General features: G+C 46.1%; 3 protein-coding genes across 3 annotated transcripts in view; all 3 read right to left on the bottom strand.

The window, feature by feature from the left end:
* Positions 1-4665, bottom strand: part of LOC311121137 (uncharacterized protein) — a gene marked incomplete at both ends in the record, with an annotated part of 28063 nt that extends 23398 nt beyond the window's left edge. The window contains one exon of the mRNA XM_084195662.1: positions 3942-4665. Coding sequence (XP_084051788.1) covers positions 3942-4665 — 724 coding nt within the window. The remainder of the gene's footprint in view (positions 1-3941) is intronic.
* Positions 1-26153, bottom strand: part of LOC311121138 (formin-2-like) — a gene marked incomplete at both ends in the record, with an annotated part of 282930 nt that overhangs the window by 144001 nt on the left and 112776 nt on the right. The window lies entirely within an intron of this gene.
* Positions 23437-26153, bottom strand: part of LOC311121135 (muscarinic acetylcholine receptor M3-like) — a gene marked incomplete at both ends in the record, with an annotated part of 3584 nt that continues 867 nt past the window's right edge. Inside the window, 4 exons of the mRNA XM_084195660.1 lie at positions 23437-24962; positions 25147-25216; positions 25528-25678; positions 25843-26046. Coding sequence (XP_084051786.1) covers positions 23437-24962; positions 25147-25216; positions 25528-25678; positions 25843-26046 — 1951 coding nt within the window. The remainder of the gene's footprint in view (positions 24963-25146; positions 25217-25527; positions 25679-25842; positions 26047-26153) is intronic.

Genomic DNA, 26153 nt, shown 5'->3' with positions numbered 1-26153 from the left:
GAAAAAGACGTTTTTTCTTGTTTTTCAAGCAGAGGTATTTTAAGTATGTGAGCACAGCCGTTTACCTTGCTAGCTAAGATCTGCTAGGAGCAAACAACCCGTCTGCCTTAAGCGTCTCCTGGTTTCTATTGATGTAATGCAGCATGAAAGCTCTGTCACCCCTCCCCCATACACACCACGCTCTGCACAACAATAACCACGTTTCCATGGTGTTGGCTAAGGGTGCGTTTCCATGGTGTTGGCTAAGGGTGCGTTTCCATGGTGTTGGCTAAGGGTGCGTGTGTGTGTGTGTGTATGCTCACGCCAACAAAAATGTGCTATCCAGGAGCGAAAGCTCACAGGAGCGAAAGCTCACAGCTCATAAACACTACAAATATATGATCATGTTCAGTTATCAGTCTCCTCTCCATCTATTGACATGCAACAGAAACCCTCTAGACCAGGTGTCCAGCTCATTCCACGGAGGGCCGAGTGTCTGTGGGTTTTCACTCCTCCCTTGTACTTGATTGATGAATTAAATGTCACTAATTAGTAAGGAACTCCCCTCACCTGGTTGTCTAGGTCTTAGTAAAGAACTCCCCTCACCTGGTTGTCTAGGTCTAAGTAAGGAACTCCCCTCACCTGGTTGTCTAGGTCTTAGTAAAGAACTCCCCTCACCTGGTTGTCTAGGTCTTAGTAAAGAACTCCCCTCACCTGGTTGTCTAGGTCTTAGTAAAGAACTCCCCTCACCTGGTTGTCTTGGGCTAAATTGAAAGGAAAAACCAAAACCCTGCAGACACTAGGCCCTCCATGGAATGACTTTCACACCCTGTTCTAAAGGATGAAATATTAACCTTGTCCAGCCTTGACCAGGGACAAGGAGACCCTGACTGACAGAGGGGGGTTATGTTAGGAGGGACTGACAGAGGGGGGTTATGTTAGGAGGGACTGACAGAGGGGGGTTATGTTAGGAGGGACTGACTGAGGGGGGTTATGTTAGGAGGGACTGACTGATAGAGGGGGGTTATGTTAGGAGGGACTGACTGACAGAGGGGGGTTATGTTAGGAGGGACTGACTGACAGAGGGGGGTTATGTTAGGAGGGACTGACAGAGGGGGGTTATGTTAGGAGGGACTGACAGAGGGGGGTTATGTTAGGAGGGACTGACAGAGGGGGGTTATGTTAGGAGGGACTGACAGAGGGGGGTTATGTTAGGAGGGACTGACTGATAGAGGGGGGTTATGTTAGGAGGGACTGACAGAGGGGGGTTATGTTAGGAGGGACTGACAGAGGGGGGTTATGTTAGGAGGGACTGACAGAGGGGGGTTATGTTTGGAGGGACTGACAGAGGGGGGTTATGTTAGGAGGGACTGACAGAGGGGTTATGTTAGGAGGGACTGACAGAGGGGGGTTATGTTAGGAGGGACTGACTGAGGGGGGTTATGTTAGGAGGGACTGACTGATAGAGGGGGGTTATGTTAGGAGGGACTGACTGACAGAGGGGGGTTATGTTAGGAGGGACTGACTGACAGAGGGGGGTTATGTTAGGAGGGACTGACAGAGGGGGGTTATGTTAGGAGGGACTGACAGAGGGGGGTTATGTTAGGAGGGACTGACAGAGGGGGGTTATGTTAGGAGGGACTGACAGAGGGGGGTTATGTTAGGAGGGACTGACTGATAGAGGGGGGTTATGTTAGGAGGGACTGACAGAGGGGGGTTATGTTAGGAGGGACTGACAGACAGAGGGGGGTTATGTTAGGAGGGACTGACAGAGGGGGGTTATGTTAGGAGGGACTGACAGAGGGGGGTTATGTTAGGAGGGACTGACAGAGGGGGGTTATGTTAGGAGGGACTGACAGAGGGGGGTTATGTTAGGAGGGACTGACAGAGGGGGGTTATGTTAGGAGGGACTGACTGATAGAGGGGGGTTATGTTAGGAGGGACTGACAGAGGGGGGTTATGTTAGGAGGGACTGACAGAGGGGGGTTATGTTAGGAGGGACTGACTGATAGAGGGGGGTTATGTTAGGAGGGACTGACAGAGGGGGGTTATGTTAGGAGGGACTGACAGAGGGGTTATGTTAGGAGGGACTGATAGAGGGGTTATGTTAGGAGGGACTGACAGAGGGGGGTTATGTTAGGAGGGACTGACAGATAGAGGGGTTATGTTAGGAGGGACTGTGATAGAGGGGGGTTATGTTAGGAGGGACTGACAGAGGGGTTATGTTAGGAGGGACTGACAGAGGGGGGTTATGTTAGGAGGGACTGACAGAGGGGGGTTATGTTAGGAGGGACTGACAGAGGGGGGTTATGTTAGGAGGGACTGACAGAGGGGGGTTATGTTAGGAGGGACTGACAGAGGGGGGTTATGTTAGGAGGGACTGACAGAGGGGGGTTATGTTAGGAGGGACTGACAGAGGGGGGTTATGTTAGGAGGGACTGACTGATAGAGGGGGGTTATGTTAGGAGGGACTGACAGAGGGGGGTTATGTTAGGAGGGACTGACAGAGGGGGGTTATGTTAGGAGGGACTGACTGATAGAGGGGGGTTATGTTAGGAGGGACTGACTGACAGAGGGGGGTTATGTTAGGAGGGACTGACAGAGGGGGGTTATGTTAGGAGGGACTGACTGATAGAGGGGTTATGTTAGGAGGGACTGATAGAGGGGTTATGTTAGGAGGGACTGACAGAGGGGGGTTATGTTAGGAGGGACTGACAGATAGAGGGGTTATGTTAGGAGGGACTGTGATAGAGGGGGGTTATGTTAGGAGGGACTGACAGAGGGGTTATGTTAGGAGGGACTGACAGAGGGGGGTTATGTTAGGAGGGACTGACAGAGGGGGGTTATGTTAGGAGGGACTGACAGAGGGGGGTTATGTTAGGAGGGACTGACAGAGAGGGGGGTTATGTTAGGAGGGACTGACTGATAGAGGGGTTATGTTAGGAGGGACTGACAGAGGGGGGTTATGTTAGGAGGGATTGACTGATAGAGGGGTTATGTTAGGAGGGACTGACTGATATAGGGGTTATGTTAGGAGAGACTGACAGAGGGGGGTTATGTTAGGAGGGACTGACAGAGGGGGGTTATGTTAGGGGGGACTGACTGATAGAGGGGTTATGTCAGGGACAGGGAGGGACTCTTATCTCCTGTCACCCTCTCCAGTAGGAACACACATTTTTGATTTAGTCCGTCTGTCCGTCTGTCCGTCTGTCCGTGGGAGAGCCCTTTTCTCTCCTCGGTTAGTTGACAGAGCGCTAAGGCCCAAAACAAAGACCACTGTCCCCCTGCCTACCGACCGCCACACATCTCAATAGCCACTGCTGTTTGTTTATGCTAAGTACTTCCAGAAGGAATGAACATCAACTGTCCAGGCCAAATACTGTATACTACACATCCTACTGTAGTCATTTCTAGATGGAGTAGTTTCATGTTCGTCTAGAAATCTAAATAAACAGGAGCATTGTTCTGAGTGGGGAAAAATAACACTGAAACCAAGTGTAGGGTTAATTATAGACATTGGCTTGATTGCTACTCAGAACAGAACCCATTAATGCTCTGAATATGGATAAGAGAAGTGTTGAGTGACAGAACGTTCTGCTGTGTTTCTACCTAACAGAGACAGCCAAGGGTGCAGCTAGACAACAAGGACAAGGGTAGAGACAGAACGTTCTGCTGTGTTTCTACCTAACAGAGACAGCCAAGGGTGCAGCTAGACACAATAAGGACAAGGGTAGAGACAGAAAGCTGCCGGCCTACACTGAAGTTACAATACAGCTCTGATGCAGGGCCAAAAACATTTGGACATTTTAGCAGAAGCTCTTATCGAGAGCAACTTATAGCAGTGAGAGCGTACTTTTTCACGACAACATCAAAACAAAAAGCAATAACTTTGCTCCCTTGTGAAAGAGGCCTTGGTCTCAAATGGGACTCCCTGTGAAAATAAAGGTTAAATAAAAACTCACCGGTGAAGATGTCATGGAAGCTGCAGGTAGACACCTGTCCGGTGGAGGACCTCCGCGTGGCACACAGTGGCTGGCTGGCCCCCCTCAGCCTGTCCTGCGACCCTCCATACCCCTCCAGGTAGTCTGCTGATCCGGCCTTGGTGGGGCGATCCCTCTCCAGCTCCTCGGTCCAGTCTGCAGACCAGCTGAGGGGACCAGCGATGCTGTGGGAGCGCTGTCGTCTAACCCTCCTCTTCTCCGTGCGGTGTCCCAGGTCGTGGCAGCGTCGGTGGAACAAGGGGCTCTGTGACGGCGAGGTGCCTGGGGAGTTAGTGAGCTGCCTGGTGGTGGTCTTGATGTAGGAGGGGTAAATGGGAGGGTAGAGTTTGGCTGTGGGGCTGGAGCCTGAGGAGGAGTGGTTGTACGAGGGAAGGGTGGAGGTCAGGGTGGACTTGAGGAGGCGTGTGGCCAGGCTAGGGCTCTCCTGAGAGGGCCAGGGGGAGAAGGACACACTGCTCTTCCTCCTACGGGTGATCAGGGGGTCGTCTGCAGGCTCAGAGCACCTCAGATCCCCCCTGCTAAAACACTCCAAGGACTCAGCACTGACTGCAGCCCCCACTCCTGCCCCTACCCAGTCCCCTATCCTCCCCTCTGCCTCGGAGGCGTTCCCAGAGCTCAGGCCTATGTCCTCGTGGCTCGTGGTCGCGTCACTGTGACTATGGCTCTCGGCTGACAGAGGCGGCATGTCCAGGTCCAGGTCGTCATCCTCCTCCACCTCCTCCTCCTCCTCCTCCTCCTCCTCCACCTCCTCCACCTCCTCCAACACTTCCTTCTCCTCATCTCTGAAAGGAGACTCCACAGCGCTCTCAAAAGAGGCTGTGAGGTCTGGGAAGCTAGTAGCGCTGGTTGTCTTGGTAACATGGCCGTTGGTCTGGGCTGTTGGGGGCTGAGTGTTAGCGTTCACCTCCTGGCAGCTCAATGCCTCCTCCTCCTCCTCCTTTGTCCCGGAGGAAGAGGAGGCACAAAGGGCCGGTTCTGTTTCAGCCCCTCTCAGCTCCCAGTTGAGTTTCTCTGCAGACGTGGCTGCTCTCCTCTCCTCCTCCGGCCCATCCAGGGACAGAGACAGTTTAGAAAGCAGGCCATTCTCCCGGCCAGTGACAGGGGCTGCCTCTGGGGTAGTGAGAGGCTCCGGTGGGGGGGTCTGTTCAGGGGGGCTGGGGGTAGTTCTAACCTCGTCAGACCTCTGTTTCCTCCACCCCCCTCCCCAACCCAGCTCTTCACTCAGCTCAGCGGTGGAGATAATCACCCCCTGCTGTAGTCTAATGGCCTGCTGGATGTCAGCTAGCAGGTCTTCTTGTTCTGCAGCTGAGTGAAAGCTATAGATGTCCGTGTCTGAACCAGAGCTGCTCTTCTTCTTCTGTTCTACCTCCTCCTGGTCTGGAGCAGTGTCCGTGGTCGCAGCCTTGGGCTGCCGGCTCTCTGTCCTGATACAACCACCATGCCGCCCTTCACCACGCTCTGTTGGTCCCTCGGTGTCAGACTGGCCCAGCTCATCAGCTGACAGAGAGAGGTCTGGTGTTTTGGTGTTAACAGAGTGAGCAGAGTCCAGCTCATTCTGAGACGACAACACATCCTCCCTGGATCCCCCTGTCGATCCCTTCCCCTTTAGATTCTTCCTCTTCCTGATGGAGAACACCGAGGATTTAGACTCCTTCTCCTTCTTCTTCTTGCTCTTCTCCTCCCCTCCTTTGACATGTTTTCCGTGGGATTTCTTGCCGTTGTGAAATCCTTTCTTTGTGCCGTCAGCGTCGCGAGGCCCTCCGGTGGTATCGTCTGCTGCGTCCAGTCCGTATCCTTCCCCCTCTTTCCCCCTCTTCTGCTTCCCCTCCTGGTTCCCCATGATGCTGGATCTCAGCCTCCACGTCTGTCTGGCGCTGAGACTCAGGCCATGCCTCCGAAAAAAGCTGCCGTTTTCTCTGCTGCTGCCCCTCCTCAGTCTACGTCTGCGTAGCTGCTGCGAGGCGGAGGCTGTGATGCTGCTTTCCGGTGACGATGATGAGAGGAGCAGTGATGTTGATGCAAAGACGTACGCCTGCTCTCGCTCTCGCTGCTCCCCCTCTCCTCCTCCCCGCGCATGCTCAATTCCTCGCTGCGCTTTCTCTCCCCCTCCTGCCATGATTTCTCGCAGCTCCCCCTCTCCCCCTCCTCCCTGCTCTCTCTTTCTCTCTCCATACGCGTGCACCTGCTTGCTCTCTCCCGGCTCCCTCCCCCCCTCTCCATCTGCTGCTCTGCATAATGTGCTGAGCCTAGCAGAGCTGGAGGAGAAACAGCCCTCGGAGACCACAGGGACTAGCTCAGTAAAAACATGCTCAGTAGAGGTCTCCGGCTGCCTCTCCGCCGGCTGCCTGCACGGTTCACCAGCCAGGAGAAGAGAAAAGCATGGATGCTGCTGCTGATATTGACGAGTTGGGTTCTGGTGGGGCTCTAGGGAGAGGCGGCTGCTGTGACGGGGAGTCTGGCGGTTATAGGGGCTGTGAAGGAGAGTCTGGCGGGGAGTGTGGTGGTTATAGGGGCTGTGAAGGAGAGTCTGGCAGGGAGAGTGGTGGTTATAGGGGCTGTGAAGGAGAGTCTGGCGGGGAGAGTGGTGGTTATAGGGGCTGTGAAGGAGAGTCTGGCGGGGAGTGTGGCTGTTACAGGGGCTGTGACGGGGAGTCTGGCGGGGAGTGTGACTGTTACAGGGGCTGTGACGGGGAGTCTGGCGGGGAGTGTGACTGTTTGTATTCAGATTGAACAGACACCCAGTTCTCTCTGTGAAAGGTGTTCTGACAACGCTCTCCCTCAGCACAGGGATCTGGTTTTCTATGGTCTGGATGGTTCGCATGGTGAAGTCTTGATGCTGGGGACAAAACGCTCAGAGATGGTGTCTGGAGAAACACAGGATGGGATAAACAAAATGACTAGCCATTAGATTACTGAAACGGAAATGTATTTAAAACATAGTAGTGCTTTTTACTGCTCTTCTGTAAATAGGTCTGTTTCACATGAACATTTACCAGCAAGAAAAATAACTTTCCTGTATTACTGTATGTCTAATTACTGTAGATACGGTTTTGCTACTATTGTACATTACTGGTGTTACATCAGTAAATAATCATTCAAAAAATTCTCTTTGAAATGCAATAATGCTATTTACAGAGCTTCCATCATTAAAAATGCCTATACACTGGGTGTATAAAACATTAGGAACGCCTTCCTAATATTGAGATGCATCCCCTTTTTCCATCAGAACAGCCTCAATTTGTCGGGGCATGGACTCTACAAGGTGTCGAAAGCGTTCCACAGGGATGCTGGCCCATGTCGACTGACTCCAGTGCTTCCCACAGTTGTGTCAAGTTGGCTGGATGTCCTTTGGGTGATGGACCATTCTTTAAACACACAGGTAGGTAGGTATATACATATTATAAATATATATATTTTTTTAAATCGACCAGCCACTAGCCAACATATTTTTGTTAGCTAAAATTACACCAACAAAACAAATGGATGCACATACAATAAATGTTTATTTAGTAAGAAGTAGTGGTATATTGTTTAATTGAATTACAGTTTTTGTGACCCGAGTCTTTCAAAGATGCACTATGCAGAAATCGCGCCGCCATTTCCTGATTGCTAAAGTTCTAATAGCGCTGCTAATTTCAGTTTATGTGACAAAACAAGTCCAGTGGAGAGAATCATTGTACCGTCTAAACCGCTGTGAAATATATTTCCCATAACCAAAAATATCGTATTTTCAGCTGGTGTACAAAACCGAAAGAAAAAAGACGCAAAAACATAGAACAGATCTGCCGCTTCTTAGACTTGCTCTCAATGAAAATGACAGATCTATAACTCACATTCTACGTGAATTTTGTAAGGTCGCCAAAAAAAAAAGTGACATAAAAAGAGCCCTTAGCGGTCAAACAGGGAAACGGTTCCTATAGTTCTTCCACCATTCATTTTTCCCATAGGGGATTTTTTAAAAAAACAATTAAAATAAGGGTTGTGTTTCGTGTAGGCTTACCCTGGCGTGACGTTTTTGATATCCATGTAAATCTCTCTCGGACAAGGTGACTTATCAATATATTCAGCTCCATTTACTCTGATTCCAAAATGCTAATTAGCATCAAAGTAGACATCATGCAAAACTACAAATCCCTGCAAGCTCCTGCACCTCCTCTCTAGCTGATACCTTTGCTAAGAGGTTTTGTGTCAATTTAAAACTTGCACAAGTCAGTTCACAGAATTATCCATTTAAAAAGAAAATGTAGCCAATTTATTCATTACTACATTTAACTGACATTAGATAGTCAATCCAGAGATTCTTACCTTTAGCTCGATTCGGCACTCTTTTCTCTATGGGAGAAAACGATGGGGAAAACAATTGGAACCATTTCCCTGTTCGACCGCTAGGTTTTATGGGTATGATGACGCATTCTGTGGTACTATATCGCAGCTTTAACCAAAATGCTCACCTGCCTCTTTAAGGGCGGGAGGTTACCATGGTAACGCCATCGGAGTCACGTTAGTCTGACTAGTAGCCGCGTCGTCTTCTCTTCCGTAGCGGTTGAAACCCAAACATTGAAAAAAACAACTACCTAGCTTGTGAATAAAACAAATGTAGATAGCCAAGAAACAAGGGCAAAGTCTCACTTCAGTAGAGATTTTTTTAAAGTACATTTGACCAATTTTTCATGCCTGTGCGCAGCGCTTGTAAAAAATCGATCTTTCACTCAGCTCTTCAAGTGCGCACAGACCCAGCCAGGCAGTGATGCAGCGCAAGGATGGATTGGCTATAGGATAGGCTATAGGATAGGCTATAGGATAGGCTATAGGATAGGCTATAGGATAGGCTATAGGATTGGCTATAGGATTGGCTATAGGATTGGCTATAGGATTGGCTATAGGATTGGCTATAGGATAGGCTATAGGATAGGCTATAGGATTGGCAGTTGTTTGACTTGGATAGGCTATAGGATAGGCTATAGGATTGGCTATAGGATAGGCTATAGGATAGGCTATAGGATTGGCTATAGGATAGGCTATAGGATAGGCTATAGGATTGGCAGTTGTTTGACTTGGATAGGCTATAGGATAGGCTATAGGATTGGCAGTTGTTTGACTTGGATAGGCTATAGGATTGGCAGTTGTTTGACTTGGATAGGCTATAGGATTGGCAGTTGTTTGACTTGGATAGGCTATAGGATTGGCAGTTGTTTGACTTGGATAGGCTATAGGATTGGCAGTTGTTTGACTTGGATAGGCTATAGGATTGGCGGCAGTTTGACTTGGATAGGCTATAGGATTGGCAGTTGTTTGACTTGGATAGGCTATAGGATTGGCAGTTGTTTGACTTTGTGCGCAGAAATACTTTCTTAGGATAAAAATAAACGGAATAGAGCTAAGCACAGGCAAAATCTTAGAGGCAAACCTGGTTCAGTCTGCTTTCCACCAAACACTGCGAGACTAATTCACCTTTCAGCAGGACAATAAGCTAAAACAAGGACAAACACACACACTGGAGTTGCTTACGAAGAACACATTGAATGTCCCTGAGTGGCCTAGTGACAGTTTGGATTTAAATCGCATTGAAAATCTATGGCAAGGCTTGACAATGGCTGTCTAGCAATAAACAACCACCAACTTGACAGATCTTGAAGAATCTTTAAAATAATAATGTGCAAATATTGTACAATCCAGGGGTCCAAAACTCTGAGATTTACCCAGAAAGACGCCGCTATGTCCGCTGCCAAAGGTGATTCTAACATGGATGGACTCAGGAGGTTGAATACTTATGGAAATCAAGTTATTCATTTATTTATTTAATGTTATAATTTTTCTTCCACTTTGACATTAGACTGTGCAGATCGTTGACCAAAAAAAGGACAAATACAATTTAATCCCACCTTGTAACACAACAAAAAGGTGGAGAAAGTCAAGGGGTGTGAATACTTTCTGAACTGTATACAGTGGGGAGAACAAGTATTTGATAACCTGCAAAATCGGCAGTGTTTCCTACTTACAAAGCATGTAGAGGTCTGTAATTTTTATCATAGGTACACTTCAACTGTGAGAGACGGAATCTAAAATCAAAAATCCAGAAAATCAGATTGTATGATTTTTAAGTAATTCATTTGCATTTTATTGCATGACAATAAGTATTTGATACATCAGAAAAGCAGAACTTAATATTTGGTACAGAAACCTTTGTTTGCAATTACAGAGATCATACGTTTCCTGTAGGTCTTGACCAGGTTTGCACACACTGCAGCAGGGATTTTGGCCCACTCCTCCATACAGACCTTCTCTAGATCCTTCAGGTTTCGGGGCTGTCGCTGGGCAATACGGACTTTCAGCTCCCTCCAAAGATTTTCTATTGGGTTCAGGTCTGGAGACTGGCTAGGCCACTCCAGGACCTTGAGATGCTTCTTACGGAGCCACTCCTTAGTTGCCCTGGCTGTGTGTTTCGGGTCGTTGTCATGCTGGAGGAACCAGCCACGACCCATCTTCAATGCTCTTACTGAGGGAAGGAGGTTGTTGGCCAAGATCTCGCGATACATGGCCCCATCCATCCTCCCCTCAATACAGTGCAGTTGTCCTGTCCCCTTTGCAGAAAAGCATCCCCAAAGAATGATGTTTCCACCTCCATGCTTCACGGTTGGGATGGTGTTCTTGGGGTTGTACTCATCCTTCTTCTTCCTCCAAAAAGCTCTATTTTTGTCTCATCAGACCACATGACCTTCTCCCATTCCTCCTCTGGATCTTCCAGATGGTCATTGGCAAACTTCAGACGGGCCTGGACATGCTCTGGCTTGAGCAGGGGGACCTTGCGTGCGCTGCAGGATTTTAATCCATGACGGCGTAGTGTGTTACTAATGGTTTTCTTTGAGACTGTGGTCCCAGCTCTCTTCAGGTCATTGACCAGGTCCTGCCGTGTAGTTCTGGGCTGATCCCTCACCTTCCTCATGATCATTGATGCCCCACGAGGTGAGATCTTGCATGGAGCCCCAGACCGAGGGTGATTAACCGTCATCTTGAACTTCTTCCATTTTCTAATAATTGCGCCAACAGTTGTTGCCTTCTCACCAAGCTGCTTGCCTATTGTCCTGTAGCCCAACAATTTTATCCCTGATGTCCTTACACATCTCTCTGTTCTTGGCCATTGTGGAGAGGTTGGAGTCTGTTTGATTGAGTGTGTGGACAGGTGTCTTTTATACAGGTAACGAGTTCAAACAGGTGCAGTTAATAAAGGTAATGAGTGGAGAACAGGAGGGCTTCTTAAAGAAAAACTAACAGGTCTGTGACAGCCGGAATTCTTACTGGTTGGTAGGTGATCAAATACTTATGTCATGCAATAAAATGCAAATTAATTACATAAAAATCATACAATGTGATTTTCTGGATGTTTGTTTTAGATTCCGTCTCTCACAGTTGAAGTGTACCTATGATAAAAATTACAGACCTCTACATGCTTTGTAAGTAGGAAAACCTGCAAAATCGGCAGTGTATCAAATACTTGTTCTCCCCACTGTATATACACACACTACATGTCCAAAAGTATGTGGACACCTGCTTGTCAAACATCTCATTCCATAATCATGGGCATTAATATGGAGTTGGTCCCCCCTTTGCTGCTATAACAGCCTCCACTCCTCTGGGAAGGCTTTCCACTAGATGTTGGAACATTACTGCGGGGACTTGCTTCCATTCAGCCACAAGAGCATTAGTGAGGTCGGGCACTGATGTTGGACGATTAGGCCTGGCTTGCGGTCGGCGTTCCAATTCATCCTAAAGGTGTTCGATAGGGTTGAGGTCAGGGCTCTGTGCAGGCCAGTCAAGTTCTTCCAGACTGATCTTGACAAACCATTTCTGTATGGACCTCACTTTGGCAAGGGGGCATTGTCATGCTGAAACAGGAAAGGGCCTTCCCCAAACTGTTGCTACAAAGTTGGAAGCACAGAAATCGTTTAGAATGTCATTTTATGCTGTAGCGTTAAGATTTCCCTTCACTGGAACTAAGGGGCCTAGCCCGAATCATAAAAAACTGCCCCAGACCATTATTCCTCCTCCACCAAACTGAAGTTGGCACAGGGCCGGTCATTACCGTTCTGTCACCCAAGGTGAGACCAGAAAATGGCTCCCGCAAAAAATAGAATATTCCCAGTAAGCAAAATGACGTTGAAAAGACGTTGAAGTTAGGTTCAATTTAGGTTCTGAATGAAAACGTGAAAAGTTATTTTCAGTATGTTTAAAATACATATTTTCCATGAAGTTGAAAATGCATATTTTCCAGATGTTGAAAAATATGTATTTTTCGGACGTTGAAATCAGGTTCATTTTCGGTTCTGAATGAGTTTTAAATACTTATGTTGAAAATGTTGAAAATACAGTGCATTCGGAAAGTATTCAGACCCCTTCACTTTTCCTACATTTTGTTACGTTACAGCCCTATTCTAAAATGGATCAAATTATTTTTTCCCCCTCAATCTACACACAATACCCCATAATGACGAAGTAAAAACAGGTTTAGAAATGTTTGCAATTGTATAAAAAAAAAAAAAACGGAAATACCTTATTTACATAAGTATTCAGACCCTTTACTATGAGACTCGAAATTGAGGTCAGGTGCATCCTGTTTCCATTGATCATCCTTTAGATGTTTCTACAACTTGATTGGAGTCCACCTGTGGTAAATTCAATTGATTGGACATGATTTGGAAAGGCACACGCCTGTCTATATAAAGTCCCACATTTGACAGCAAAAACCAAGCTATGAGGTCGAAGTAATTGTCCGTAGAGCTCCGAGACAGGATTGTGTCGAGGCACAGATCTGGGGAAGGGTACCAAAACATTTTCTGCAGCATTGAAAGTCCCCAAGAACACAGTGGCCTCAATCATTCTTAAATGGAAGAAGTTTGGAACCACCAAGACTCTTCCTAGAGCTGGCCGCCCGGCCAAACTGAGCAATCGGGGGAGAAGGGCCTTGGTCAGGGAGGTGACCAAGAACCCAAATGGTCACTTTGACAGAGGTCTAGAGTTCCTCTGTGGAGATGGGAGAACCTTCCAGAAGGACAACCGTCTCTGCAGCACTCCACCAATCAGGCCTTTATGGTAGAGTGGCCAGACGGAAGCCACTCCTCAGTAAAAGGCACATGACAGCCCGCTTGGAGTTTGCCAAAAGGCATCTAAAAGACTCAGACCATGAGAAACAAGATTCTCTGTTCTAATGAAACCAAGATTGAACTCTTTGGCCTGAATGCCAAGCGTCACGTCTGGAGGAAACCTGGCACCATCCCTACGGTGAAGCATGGTGGTGGCAGCATCATGCTGTGGGGATGTTTTTCAGCGCTTGGGACTGGGAGATTAGTCAGGATCGAGGGAAAGATGAACGGCGCAAAGTACAGAGAGATCCTTGATGAAAACCTGCTCAAGAGCGCTCAGGTCCTCAGACTGGGGCGAAGGTTCACCTTCCAACAGGACAACGACCCTAAGCACACAGCCAAGACAACGCAGGAGTGGCTTCGGGACAAGTCTCTGAATGTCCTTGAGTGGCCCAGCCAGAGCCCGGACTTCAACCCGATCTAACATCTCTGGAGAGACCCGGAAATAGCTGTGCAGCGACACTCCCCATCCAACCTGACAGAGCTTGAGAGGATCTGCAGAGAAGAATGGGAGAAACTCCCCAAATACAGGTGTGCCAAGCTTATAGTGTCATACCCAAGAAGACTCGAGGCTGTAATCGCTGCCAAAGGTGCTTCAACAAAGTTCTGAGTAAAGGGTTATTCTCATTACTAATTTACTGCCTTTAAAAAAAACATTGCTGATATGGCTGACTTGCTTAAACAAATTTCGATTAAGACGTTAATGAGCGAGCTAGGATGGACGTAATCAATATAACTATTTGTTCAGCACTTTTGAAATGTACAGCGACAGAATTCAGAACATGGGCCACTCTTACGTTATTCTCCATGTACACCAAGTCAGAACAGTAGGCTTCAGGTCGGAGCTCTAGAGTTCCCAGTTGTCTTGAACGCTGCAGAAATCATGCTTGAATGTTTATCCTTTTAAGCTTGGAAAACACATTTTCACTTCACAATAAGGCCATTCTACTGCCAATGTTTGTCTATGGTGATTGCATGGCTGTGTGCTTGATTTTATACACCTGTCAGCAACGGGTGTGGCTGAACTAGCCGAATCCACTAATTTGAAGGGGCGTCCACATACTTTTGTGTATATAGTGTAAAGTTAAACTTTTATAGACATGACATTTACATTTATTTACATTTTAATCATTTAGCAGACGCTCTTATCCAGAGAGACTTACAGTTAGTGAGTGCATACATTATTATTATTATTATTATTATTATATTTTTTCATACTGGCCCCCCGTGGGAATCGAACCCACAACCCTGGCGTTGCAAACGCCATTCCCTCCCCCTATGCTTTTCTCATTTCCATCACATTTCCCAGAGGAATACAGTGGTCCTGTGTCATTCAGAATTAGGATAACATGCTGCATGTCAACACTGCCCCAATGACAGCATTATGTTTATGACTATATTCTTATTTTTGACAGGTACAAGGGTGTGCGATAATGTTCAACCCGATCAGCTTCGACTCACCTTACCTCGTCCCCAGGCTAATTGCGCATGGGCAGAAGTAGCATCATCAATAGGTACACTAACCTTTCCTGAACCCTTATATAAAAACTGGACTGACTGCGATGTCCACAACACCAATAACCCTTTTAACAGACTAGAAAGTTCCAGTTTAGGCTAATATTTCATTAAATGAAAGCAACTCCATAGGGGAGGTGTAGAATTTAGATGCTGTTTCCTAATTGCAACCATTGATACCAACTTGCCGCATGTTGTGTTGGTGTCAATCAATGTGAAGAACATGGGGAAACGTATTGCTTTACTGGATGTTTAACGAACACGTGCCCCAAAAAAATACAACTAATATTTCCCTAGCAAATTCAGACATTACTCACATCATGTTTCCTCCATGAAGTTGACATCCACCGCTAGCATGCAGCCGCCACATTGTCCATTGGAAGACACGCCCGTTCAATCAGGAATTTAATTTCTTACAGGTGTGAATTCCTTGAGCGACCTTTTGATTTTCCTGTGACCCCCGTCACATAAACACATCTGGTCATAACTTTGGCATGTGACAGTATTTGAAAAATAATTACTAGAAACAGAAGTAATCTTACTACTATGATTAACTACTAGGCCTGGAGACCTATAACGTCATATAGTCAAATATAAGAAATACAATAGCGACGCCTAGTGGTTGATTTATAGAAAACACCTAAGCCTAATGGCCAGGGGGTCATCATTTAGCAGACGCTCTTATCCAGTGCCCATGTTGGTTTATAGAGCTATATCGTGGTCCTATGTCAAACACAAACAATCAAATGATATAAACTTGATGATGGTAATGATTTAATAAGAAAATGAACAGCACACTCCCTTACCCTCCATTATAAAAGGCTGGTCTAAACTATATACCTGCAATTACTCACATACTGAGTAGACTAAACATTAAGAACACCTGATCTTTCCATGACATAAGACTGACCAGGTGAATCCAGGTGAAAGCTATGATCCCTTATTGGTGTCAGTTGTTAAATTCACTTCAATCAGTGTAGATGAAGGGGAGGAGACAGGTTAAAGAAGGATTTTTAAGCCTTGAGACATGGATTGTGTAATGTGTGCCATTCAGAGGGTGAATGGGCAAGACAAAATATTTAAGTGCCTTTGAACGGGGTATGGTAGTAGGTGCCAGGTGCACCGGTTTGTGTCAAGAACTGAAACGCTGCTGGGTTTTTCACGCTCAACAGTTTCCTGTGTGTATAATATGTGTAATAATATAATAATAATAATATGCCATTTAGCAGACGCTTTTATCCAAAGCGACTTACAGTCATGCGTGCATACATTTTTGTGTATGGGTGGTCCCGGGGATCGAACCCACTACCTTGGCGTTACAAACGCCGTGCTCTACCAGCTGAGCTACAGAGGACCAGAACACCCCACCACCCAAAGGACATCCAGCCAACTTGACACAACTGTGGGAAGCATTGGAGTCAACATGGGCCAGCATCCCTGTGGAACGCTTTCGACACCTTGTAGAGTCCATGCCCCGATGAATTGAGGCTGTTCTGTAGGAAAAGGGGGGGGTGCAACTCAATATTAGGAAGGTGTTCCTAATGTGTGTGTGTGTGTGTGTGTGTGTGTGTGTGTGTGTGTGTGAGTGTGTGTGTGTGTGTGTGTGTGTGTGTGAGTGTGTGTGTGTGTGTGTGAGAGTGTGTGTGTGTGTGTGTGTGTGTGTGTGTGTGTGTGTGTGAGAGTGTGTGTGTGTGTGTGTGTGTGTGTGTGTGTGTGTGTGTGTGAGTGTGTGTGTGTGAGAGTGTGTGTGTGTGTGTGTGTGTGTGTGTGTGTGTGTGTGTGTGTGTCTGTGTGTGTGTGTGTGTGTGTGTGTGTGTGTGTGTGTGTGTGTGTCTGTGTGTGTGTGTGTGTGTGTGTGTGTGTGCGCGTGCGCGTGCACGTGCACGTGCACAACAGTCTGTGACCGGACACTGAAACACAGTATGAAACTTTATTCCCCTATAAAATGACACATACAAAAAAAAAAAGCCTTCAAATGATTTGTCATTAAAATGAGTGCCTTCAGAAGTGCTTTACTGGCGACAAAAATCCAAACTCATCATATCCTCATAACTGAACATGCAGTTTGTGTCAATCAGGTGATACTAACAAACAAACAATTGTTCAAATGAAACATCTCTTATAAAATATCACGAGCATAAGATTGTATACCACAAGTCAATCTTATCATTATAAAAATGAAATAACACAACATTTGGATTTATAAAACACTTGGTAAATGACTTATCCTTCTGTTGATCCGATCACATATCATACTGAACAATTTAAAGGAGCGATACAATATTGCATCCCAAATGGGGCCCTATTCCCTATATGGGCCCTGGTCAAAAGTAGTGCACTAAATAGGTCAAAAGTAGTGCACTAAATAGGTCAAAAGTAGTGCACTAAATAGGTCAAAAGTAGTGCACTAAATAGGTCAAAAGTAGTGCACTAAATAGGTCAAAAGTAGTGCACTAAATAGGTCAAAAGTAGTGCACTAAATAGAGAATAGTGTACCATTTAGGACGCATACATTGTATTAACAGGAAAAGGAGAAATGCTGCCACCTCAAGTAGGACCTGCAGATTAGCAGCCACTATAGAACCATAGAGCAGCGGTTGGCAACTGGCGGCCTGCAGATTTTCTAAAACCAAAAAATCAAAACATTTGTTTTGTTTTTTGTAGGAACTCAGTCAGGGTCTCAACTTACTGTATAGTAGAATGCACAAGGTACCATTTTGAAATTTGGTTGTGCATCAACAATGTTTTATTTTATGTCAGTCACTGACAGTCACTCCATTAGCCCAATGTTTTTTAGATTGGTAAATCAGTCTAGCCAGCTAGTCGAATTACCGACTGGGGGGCCCCATTTGATACTGTTAGTCACTCTCACTCAGATACCATAATAAAAACAGCAAATATTTATCTCAAGCCTACGGCAAATTAGCTGTAATACTGCACACATTTTACTCACCGCCCCATGGCAAAATGTGGGTACCCAGACCCGTGAGCCGCTGACCCAGACCCGTGAGCCGCTGCGGCCCCTCATGATGAGTTCAGATGTCTGACTGCATGTGTGGGTACCCAGACCCGTGAGCCGCTGCGGCCCCTCATGATGAGTTCAGATGTTTTTGTGTCCCCCACCCCCATCCAAGTTGCCCCTCCCTGCCACAGAGGAACCACAACCCGGCCACGCTTACAGCAAGTTGTATTCCAATCCTCTGACTTTGACAAAAATCTTTAGGTATAGGTCAAGCTAATTTTATACATTGTTCACATCTCTTCTAATAACTTCCATCTCTATATCAATGTACAGAAACAATGCAGAGAAGACAGTCAGTCTTTAGAATGGTGTCCTGGAAATGCATTCATAGATTAAGTATATTTGTGAGTCCCAAAGGGCACCCTATTCCCTATATAGTGCACTACTTTTGACCAGAGCCCAGCAGTGCACTACATAGTGAATATGGTGGCATTTGGGCTGCATGCTAGGACATGGAAATGTATTCATCCAAAACGAATAAATGAAGCTGCACGTCATTCCATCATACATGGTGTGATAAAACCAAACATCTTGTATAGTTCTTGTGTCAAAAAAAGGTGTATTTGAAAACTAGAACACTCGTTAAAACGTCTTGAAAAAAATTAAAGTCCAACATTGTGCGTCCTGGTCAACTCATTGTGCGTCCTGGTCAACTCATTGTGTGTCCTGGTCAACTCATTGTGCGTCCTGGTCAACTCATTGTGTGTCCTGGTCAACTCATTGTGTGTCCTGGTCAGCTCATTGTGTGTCCTGGTCAACTCATTGTTTGTCCTGGTCAACTCATTGTGCGTCCTGGTCAACACATTGTGCGTCCTGGTCAACTCATTGTGTGTCCTGGTCAACTCATTGTTTGTCCTGGTCAACTCATTGTGCGTCCTGGTCAACACATTGTGTGTCCTGGTCAACTCATTGTTTGTCCTGGTCAACTCATTGTGTGTCCTGGTCAACTCATTGTGTGTCCTGGTCAACACATTGTGTGTCCTGGTCAACACATTGTGCGTCCTGGTCAACTCATTGTGTGTCCTGGTCAACTCATTGTTTGTCCTGGTCAACTCATTGTGCGTCCTGGTCAACTCATTGTGCGTCCTGGTCAACTCATTGTGCGTCCTGGTCAACTCATTGTGCGTCCTGGTCAACTCATTGTGTGTCCTGGTCAACTCATTGTGTGTCCTGGTCAACACATTGTGTGTCCTGGTCAACACATTGTGTGTCCTGGTCAACTCATTGTGTGTCCTGGTCAACTAGTGAAATCCATGAGAGTCATCATGTCAACAAAACTGTCCTCCCGGCACCCAATCCCACATCAGCTAACACCGCGAGGAGACAAAAACATAACTGTGAATGTTATTAAGTGGTTGCCTGGACACCAGTCTGTTTCTGCTAACATTCCACTCCCATGCTAAACATTTGACACAGAGTACAGGGGGTGGAATATTAGCACAAAACGGGTCTGGATTTCAGACTAATTAAGTGACATCAGTTACTCCTAAAATAATACAGCACCACTAATACACAGCTTGGAGCCAACCAACCACACTGTACTAGTCACACTACAGTTATACCACTAGGTGGAGCTGTTTGACTACTGACATTCTCCACCTGGAAACAGTCTGTAGGGAAAAAGATGGGCAACACCCAGTGCTTGACTTGGGACTGAAATAGGTGCCGATACTCATTTTGAGTGCTGGTACTGTTTATATTTAGGTGCTGGAACTCTGCAAATACTTTTTTTAGGTAATATTCTATAAGGGGTGCAGTAACTCAAGCAGCGGAACATTTGAGGTGCCGGTACTCTGTTCGGGTGAGCTCCTGCCCCAAGTCCACCACTGGCAACATCTCACCTCAGGTCCACTTGTTTCATAGCTAGTAACCATCGTAGTCGTAGAACCATTATCAAGTCAACCACTGGCAACATCTCACCTCAGGTCCACTTGTTTCATAGCTAGTAACCATCGTAGTCGTAGAACCATTATCAAGTCAACCACTGGCAACATCTCACCTCAGGTCCACTTGTTTCATAGCTAGTAACCATCGTAGTCGTAGAACCATTATCAAGTCAACCACTGGCAACATCTCACCTCAGGTCCACTTGTTTCATAGCTAGTAACCATCGTAGTCGTAGAACCATTATCAAGTCAACCACTGGCAACATCTCACCTCAGGTCCACTTGTTTCATAGCTAGTAACCATCATAGTCATAGAACCATTATCATATTATGGTATTTGACTTGTATGAAAAACTCATCAGAAAGACCTGTTGATATCAATTTTGTCAATATGTCTCAATGGTAAAACATATATTTAATTACATACATTTTACTTTATTGCAATTTAACTTGTCCCTCATCATGTGCATGTGAACATCTTTGACCGGGACACATTATTTTTATAGAAAATATATAACAATCATTTTATATAAACATAGAACTGCATCATACATAAACATCAATTGAAAGGATCCACACAGTCACTATGTAAATATTACCTCATAATCACAGGGTTATTTATATAATATAAGCAGCTTGTACACCAGCCCTGTGTCTTACAACTAGAGATGCTAAATTCCAGTACCTTTCCCCAAATTCCCAGGTTTCCCAGAAATCCCGATTGGAAGGAGTCCAGCATTTCCTGACCATTCCCTCCTGATTCCAGGAGTCTTCCTACCGGGATTTTTTTTGAAAACCTGTGAATTCTGGGAAAGTTACCAGAATTTTGCAACTCTATTTACAACACTGTCTCACTTTGAGCAACGATTACAACCACCACAATGGTCACCACACGTTGTTAAAATCATCACCGGCGACCACACAGAATATTAGCCAAACACATTAAATAACATGGGATGAAAAGGTTACTGCTTCATATCATGATGAATCAGATTTTGTAGACAGACAAATATACCGAAGTAGCTCACTTCTCACCAGAACTCATTGGGAGGAATCAAAGAGCAGAGTAGCATGCCACTCACAGACTCTTGGAAAGTACTGCACCTTTACATGAAAGTACTGCACCTTTACATGAAAGTACTGCACCTTTACATGAAAGTACTGCACCTTTACATGAAAGTACTGCACCTTTACATGAAAGTATTGCACCTTTACATGAAAGTATTGCGCCTTTACATGAAAGTACTGCACCTTTACAAAGTACTGCACCTTTACATAAAAGTACTGCATCTTTACATGAAAGTACTGTACCTTTACAAAGTACTGCAGCTTTACAAGGTACTGAACCTTTACAAAGTACTGTACCTTTACAAAGTACTGCACCTTTATAAAGTACTGCAGCTTTACATGTCCACTGATTCACCTAATTGTATCTATCTGCCAACTGGAAAGGCAGATGTGTTCTGTAGGATTGTTGAAGTTCTGTAACTGTGTTCTGTAGGATTGTTGAAGTTCTGTAACTGTGTTCTGTAGGATTGTTGAAGTTCTGTAACTGTGTTCTGTGGGATTGTTGAAGTTCTGTAACTGTGTTCTGTGTGATTGTTGAAGTTCTGTAACTGTGTTCTGTAGGATTGTTGACGTTCTGTAACTGTGTTCTGTAGGATTGTTGAAGTTCTGTAACTGTGTTCTGTAGGATTGTTGAAGTTCTGTAACTGTGTTCTGTGTGATTGTTGAAGTTCTGTAAATGTGTTCTGTGTGATTGTTGAAGTTCTGTAAATGTGTTCTGTAGGATTGTTGAAGTTCTGTAACTGTGTTCTGTGTGATTGTTGAAGTTCTGTAACTGTGTTCTGTAGGATTGTTGAAGTTCTGTAACTGTGTTCTGTAGGATTGTTGAAGTTCTGTAAATGTGTTCTGTAGGATTGTTGACGTTCTATAACTGTGTTCTGTGTGATTGTTGAAGTTCTGTAACTGTGTTCTGTAGGATTGTTGAAGTTCTGTAACTGTGTTCTGTAGGATTGTTGAAGTTCTGTAAATGTGTTCTGTAGGATTGTTGACGTTCTGTAAATGTGTTCTGTAGGATTGTTGAAGTTCTGTAAATGTGTTCTGTAGGATTGTTGAAGTTCTGTAACTGTGTTCTGTAGGATTGTTGAAGTTCTGTAACTGTGTTCTGTAGGATTGTTGAAGTTCTGTAAATGTGTTCTGTAGGATTGTTGACGTTCTGTAAATGTGTTCTGTAGGATTGTTGAAGTTCTGTAAATGTGTTCTGTAGGATTGTTGACGTTCTGTAAATGTGTTCTGTAGGATTGTTGAAGTTCTGTAAATGTGTTCTGTAGGATTGTTGAAGTTCTGTAACTGTGTTCTGTAGGATTGTTGAAGTTCTGTAACTGTGTTCTGTAGGATTGTTGAAGTTCTGTAAATGTGTTCTGTAGGATTGTTGACGTTCTGTAAATGTGTTCTGTAGGATTGTTGAAGTTCTGTAAATGTGTTCTGTAGGATTGTTGAAGTTCTGTAAATGTGTTCTGTAGGATTGTTGACGTTCTGTAAATGTGTTCTGTAGGATTGTTGAAGTTCTGTAAATGTGTTCTGTAGGATTGTTGACGTTCTATAACTGTGTTCTGTGTGATTGTTGAAGTTCTGTAACTGTGTTCTGTAGGATTGTTGAAGTTCTGTAAATGTGTTCTGTAGGATTGTTGAAGTTCTGTAAATGTGTTCTGTAGGATTGTTGAAGTTCTGTAAATGTGTTCTGTAGGATTGTTGACGTTCTGTAGCTGTATAGCAACAGTTCAGTTAAAACCAGGCAACAGATGTTCTCATACATTTGACAGCCCTTTTTTGTGTACAAATCCTGTTGGGTTGAGTGCCCTAAAAATCTAATCAAATAAATCAAATCTCCCCTTCCGTCCGTGTATAAATATCCCGTTGGGTTGACTGCCCTACAGATCAAATCTCCCCTTCTGTCCGTGTATAAATATCCCGTTGGGTTGACTGCCCTACAGATCAAATCTCCCCTTCCGTCCGTGTATAAATATCCCGTTGGGTTGACTGCCCTACAGATCAAATCTCCCCTTCCGTCCGTGTATAAATATCCCGTTGGGTTGACTGCCCTACAGATCAAATCTCCCCTTCCGTCCGTGTATAAATATCCCGTTGGGTTGACTGCCCTACAGATCAAATCTCCCCTTCTGTCCGTGTATAAATATCCCGTTGGGTTGACTGCCCTACAGATCAAATCTCCCCTTCTGTCCATTCTGTCCATGTCACTGCTGTCTGGCCCTTTGATCTGCTGTGACAGGTGGAAAACAACACAGAAACACAGAGGGCTGATTGGATTTGTTCACCTCCATGGTTCTGTAATGTACTGCAGCCCAGAGAGGCATTACACTACACTGCACCAATACAGTCCTGGGTCTGTAGCAGCCCAGAGAGGCATTACACTACACTGCTCCAATACAGTCCTGGGTCTGTAGCAGCCCAGAGAGGCATTACACTACACTGCACCAATACAGTCCTGGGTCTGTAGCAGCCCAGAGAGGCATTACACTACACTGCACCAACACAATCAATACAGTAAAACATTATCCTAAATATAAACCAACTTAGTGAATACCATTGGTCCTGTTAAATGTATTTATTTTACTATGTCAATATGTCTTTGTTGTCAATGTTTTGGCACCAAACTGGTGGCAGTTGTGGGGGGGAAAAAAGTCAATAGTTGGAAGAGATGCAGAGTTAATTTATAATAATTGTGTATTTTATTCCTGGTGTTACCATTGTTCTTTGTATTAACATTGACCTCTGTCTGCGTCGATGAGAAAGGCTGGTAAATCCAGTCCATCTCCCTGGACAACTACCTGTCGAGCCCACAGAGGCCTACAGCTGACCCAGACCCACACCTGCTAGGGCTCCTTCTTGCGGAAGGCGACCGTCTGCCTCTGCTGGAACTGGGGCTTGTTGTGTTTGTTGATGTCCTGCCAGCGGCAGAGCAGAATCATCTTGAAGGTATTCCTGAAGGTCAGGTTGCACATGGCGTAACACATGGGGTTGATGGTGCTGTTGACGTAGCACAGCCAGTAGCCCAGAGACCACAGCGCCTCGGGGATACAGTCAGTACAGAAGGTGTTGACCAACACCATAATGTTATAGGGAGTCCAGGTTATGATGAAAGCCAACAAGATGGCACTGAGGGTCTGGGCTGCCTTCTTCTCTTTCTTCTCCTTGACTACACTCTGCTTCTTACGCTTGCTGATCTGGCTCTTGGCTTTGGAGGCCAAGCGCTTGGCCACGGCTGCGTCCTTCAGGGAGATGGGGGCTGAGGGGGCTGTGGAGGAGGACTTAGAGGTGGAGGACATGTCCCCTGGTTGGCTCTGGATGGAGGATGAGGAGGTGACGGGGGTCTTGGAGCGTTGGTAGCTGTTGTCTTCCTTGTCTCTCTCGCCCTTCTCCCTCCTGGTATTGGAGGACGTCTTCTTGTCCTTATTATCGCCCCCTGGTGGCCGGGGAGGGTCCTCCTCCGTAGCATCCTGGTCCTCAGGAGAGGTCAGCTGGGGGTCATTGTTAGGGTCGTTGCCAGGGGCGGGGTTTATCCCCGGCAGGTTGACCACGATGGAATAGATAGCTCGGCTTGACTCCGTCGCCCCCTCCTCGTCCTCAGAGTCTGATTGGTCCATGGAGGCCCCGCCCCCCTCGTTGTTGTTCCAGCTATCGGAGCTGCTGTGTTCCGGCTTTCCGCCCACTGTGGTCGCCTTCTTCTTGGACCACCTACTCAGTGGCCAGAACCGGAAGCGCCCTCTGGTCTTCTTGGCTCCAGAGCCTTTCTGACCGGCCTGGTTAAGCTCGTAACTGCTGCAGCTCCTGGAGCTTCCCGTCTTGGGCACCATGGGAGCCTCCTCTTCCTGGGCCTCCTCCTTCTTCTCCTCCTCCTCCTTCTGGCTGCCCCCATGGCCTGCCTTGTTCCCTGCACCCGACCCCCTCAGCCCCGCCAGGTCCTTCTGCCTGTTCTCTGTCTCTCTGTAGATCCTCCAGTAGAGAACCGTCATGATGGTGACCGGCAGGTAGAAGGCAGCGATGGCCGTGCAGAAGGTGATAATAGGCTCTGAGAGAAACTGGATGTAGCATTCTCCAGGAGGCACAGTGCGCTCCCCTACGATGTACTGCCAGAAGAGTATGGCCGGGGCCCACAGGACGAAGGACACGGACCAGGCCATGCTGATCATAGTCAGAGCTCTCTTGGTGGTCCTCTTGGCCCGGTAAGTCAGAGGTCGCGTTATGGAGAAGTAGCGGTCGAAGCTGATGACCAGCAGGTTCATGACGGAGGCGTTGCTCGCCACGTAGTCGATAGCCAACCACAGGTCGCACGCCCAGTTCCCTAAAGCCCACTGGTCCATGATGATGTAAGTGGTGTAGAGGTTCATGGAAAGAGTTCCTGGAGTTAGAGTTGGGAACATAGTATTTTAGTTTCACTCCAATGTTACAGTAATTGACAATACATATTACACATTTTTGAGACACTGTAGGCAATCATAGTACAATATATATATCATTAATATCAGCTATGATACATTACACCATCTATACACGTATGAAAACACTAAGTACAATAAAAATACCGATGATGAGGTCAGCGAAGGCCAGGCTGAGGAGATAGTAGTTATTCACCGTCTTCAGCTGCTTGTTCACCTGGAAGAGAGAAGAGAAACATTTTATTATTAAAGTGTCACTCCACAATATGACATCAATTAACAAGACATATGATGTTAAAAGCTGTTAAAAAACGATGTTGTGGACCATTCAGTAAGAGTTTTGAGGCACGTGCACGCTGCAATAATTACGGCCTGTGATACACATGCCACCAAGCTACCTCACGCTACAGAAACAGGAGATATGCTCCTGCCCTGTCGGCCGTTCTGGCTCGGACAAGCCTACTTACACTATAAACAATTACAGGCAGTCATAATACAATGTAACATTCATCTAGGCCTACAATGTACCTTGAAGGAGATGAGCACCAGGATGTTTCCTACGACGGTGACCAGAGACAGAGACCCAGTGAAGAACACGATCAGGATGACTTGCCAGACCGTGTGACCTCCCAGAGGGTCATAGGTCACCATGGGGTCAAGGAGGGAGGCGTTGGACGGGCTGGTCGAAGAAGAAGAAGATGATTACTTTGTCAATTGTCACAGAAACAATGAAATGTGTATTTTCCCTTTATCCCAACCCTTCTGACACACATAGACCCCCACGGAGAGGTTCAGAGTCAGCTCTAGGATTCGGTTTCTAACCCTAACCCCTCTAACCTATACCTGGTCAGGTTGGTGAGATCCTTGGTAGTCAAGTCGTTGTCCAGCACAAGGCCCAAGCCCAGGATGGTGGTCCTCATCCCCGGGGAGCTGTTGGCCAGGTACATACTGGGGTCTGCAGAGGAGGAAGGGTTCAAGGTCATAGTGCTACCGTCCCGAGGGCATATTCTGGAGACACCTGGGAGAGAAAATACAATTTGTTTTTGGCTTTATAAAAGTCATATACACTGAGTGTACAAAACATTAAAGAACACCTGCTCTTTTCCATGACATAAGACTGACCAGGTGAACCTGGTAGTAGGTGCCAGGCGCAC

Source organism: Coregonus lavaretus (assembly GCF_964263955.1).
Source record: "Coregonus lavaretus genome assembly, contig: HAP1_SCAFFOLD_235, whole genome shotgun sequence".
Classification (NCBI taxonomy): domain Eukaryota; kingdom Metazoa; phylum Chordata; class Actinopteri; order Salmoniformes; family Salmonidae; genus Coregonus; species Coregonus lavaretus.
This window is presented reverse-complemented; position numbering and strand designations above follow the sequence as displayed.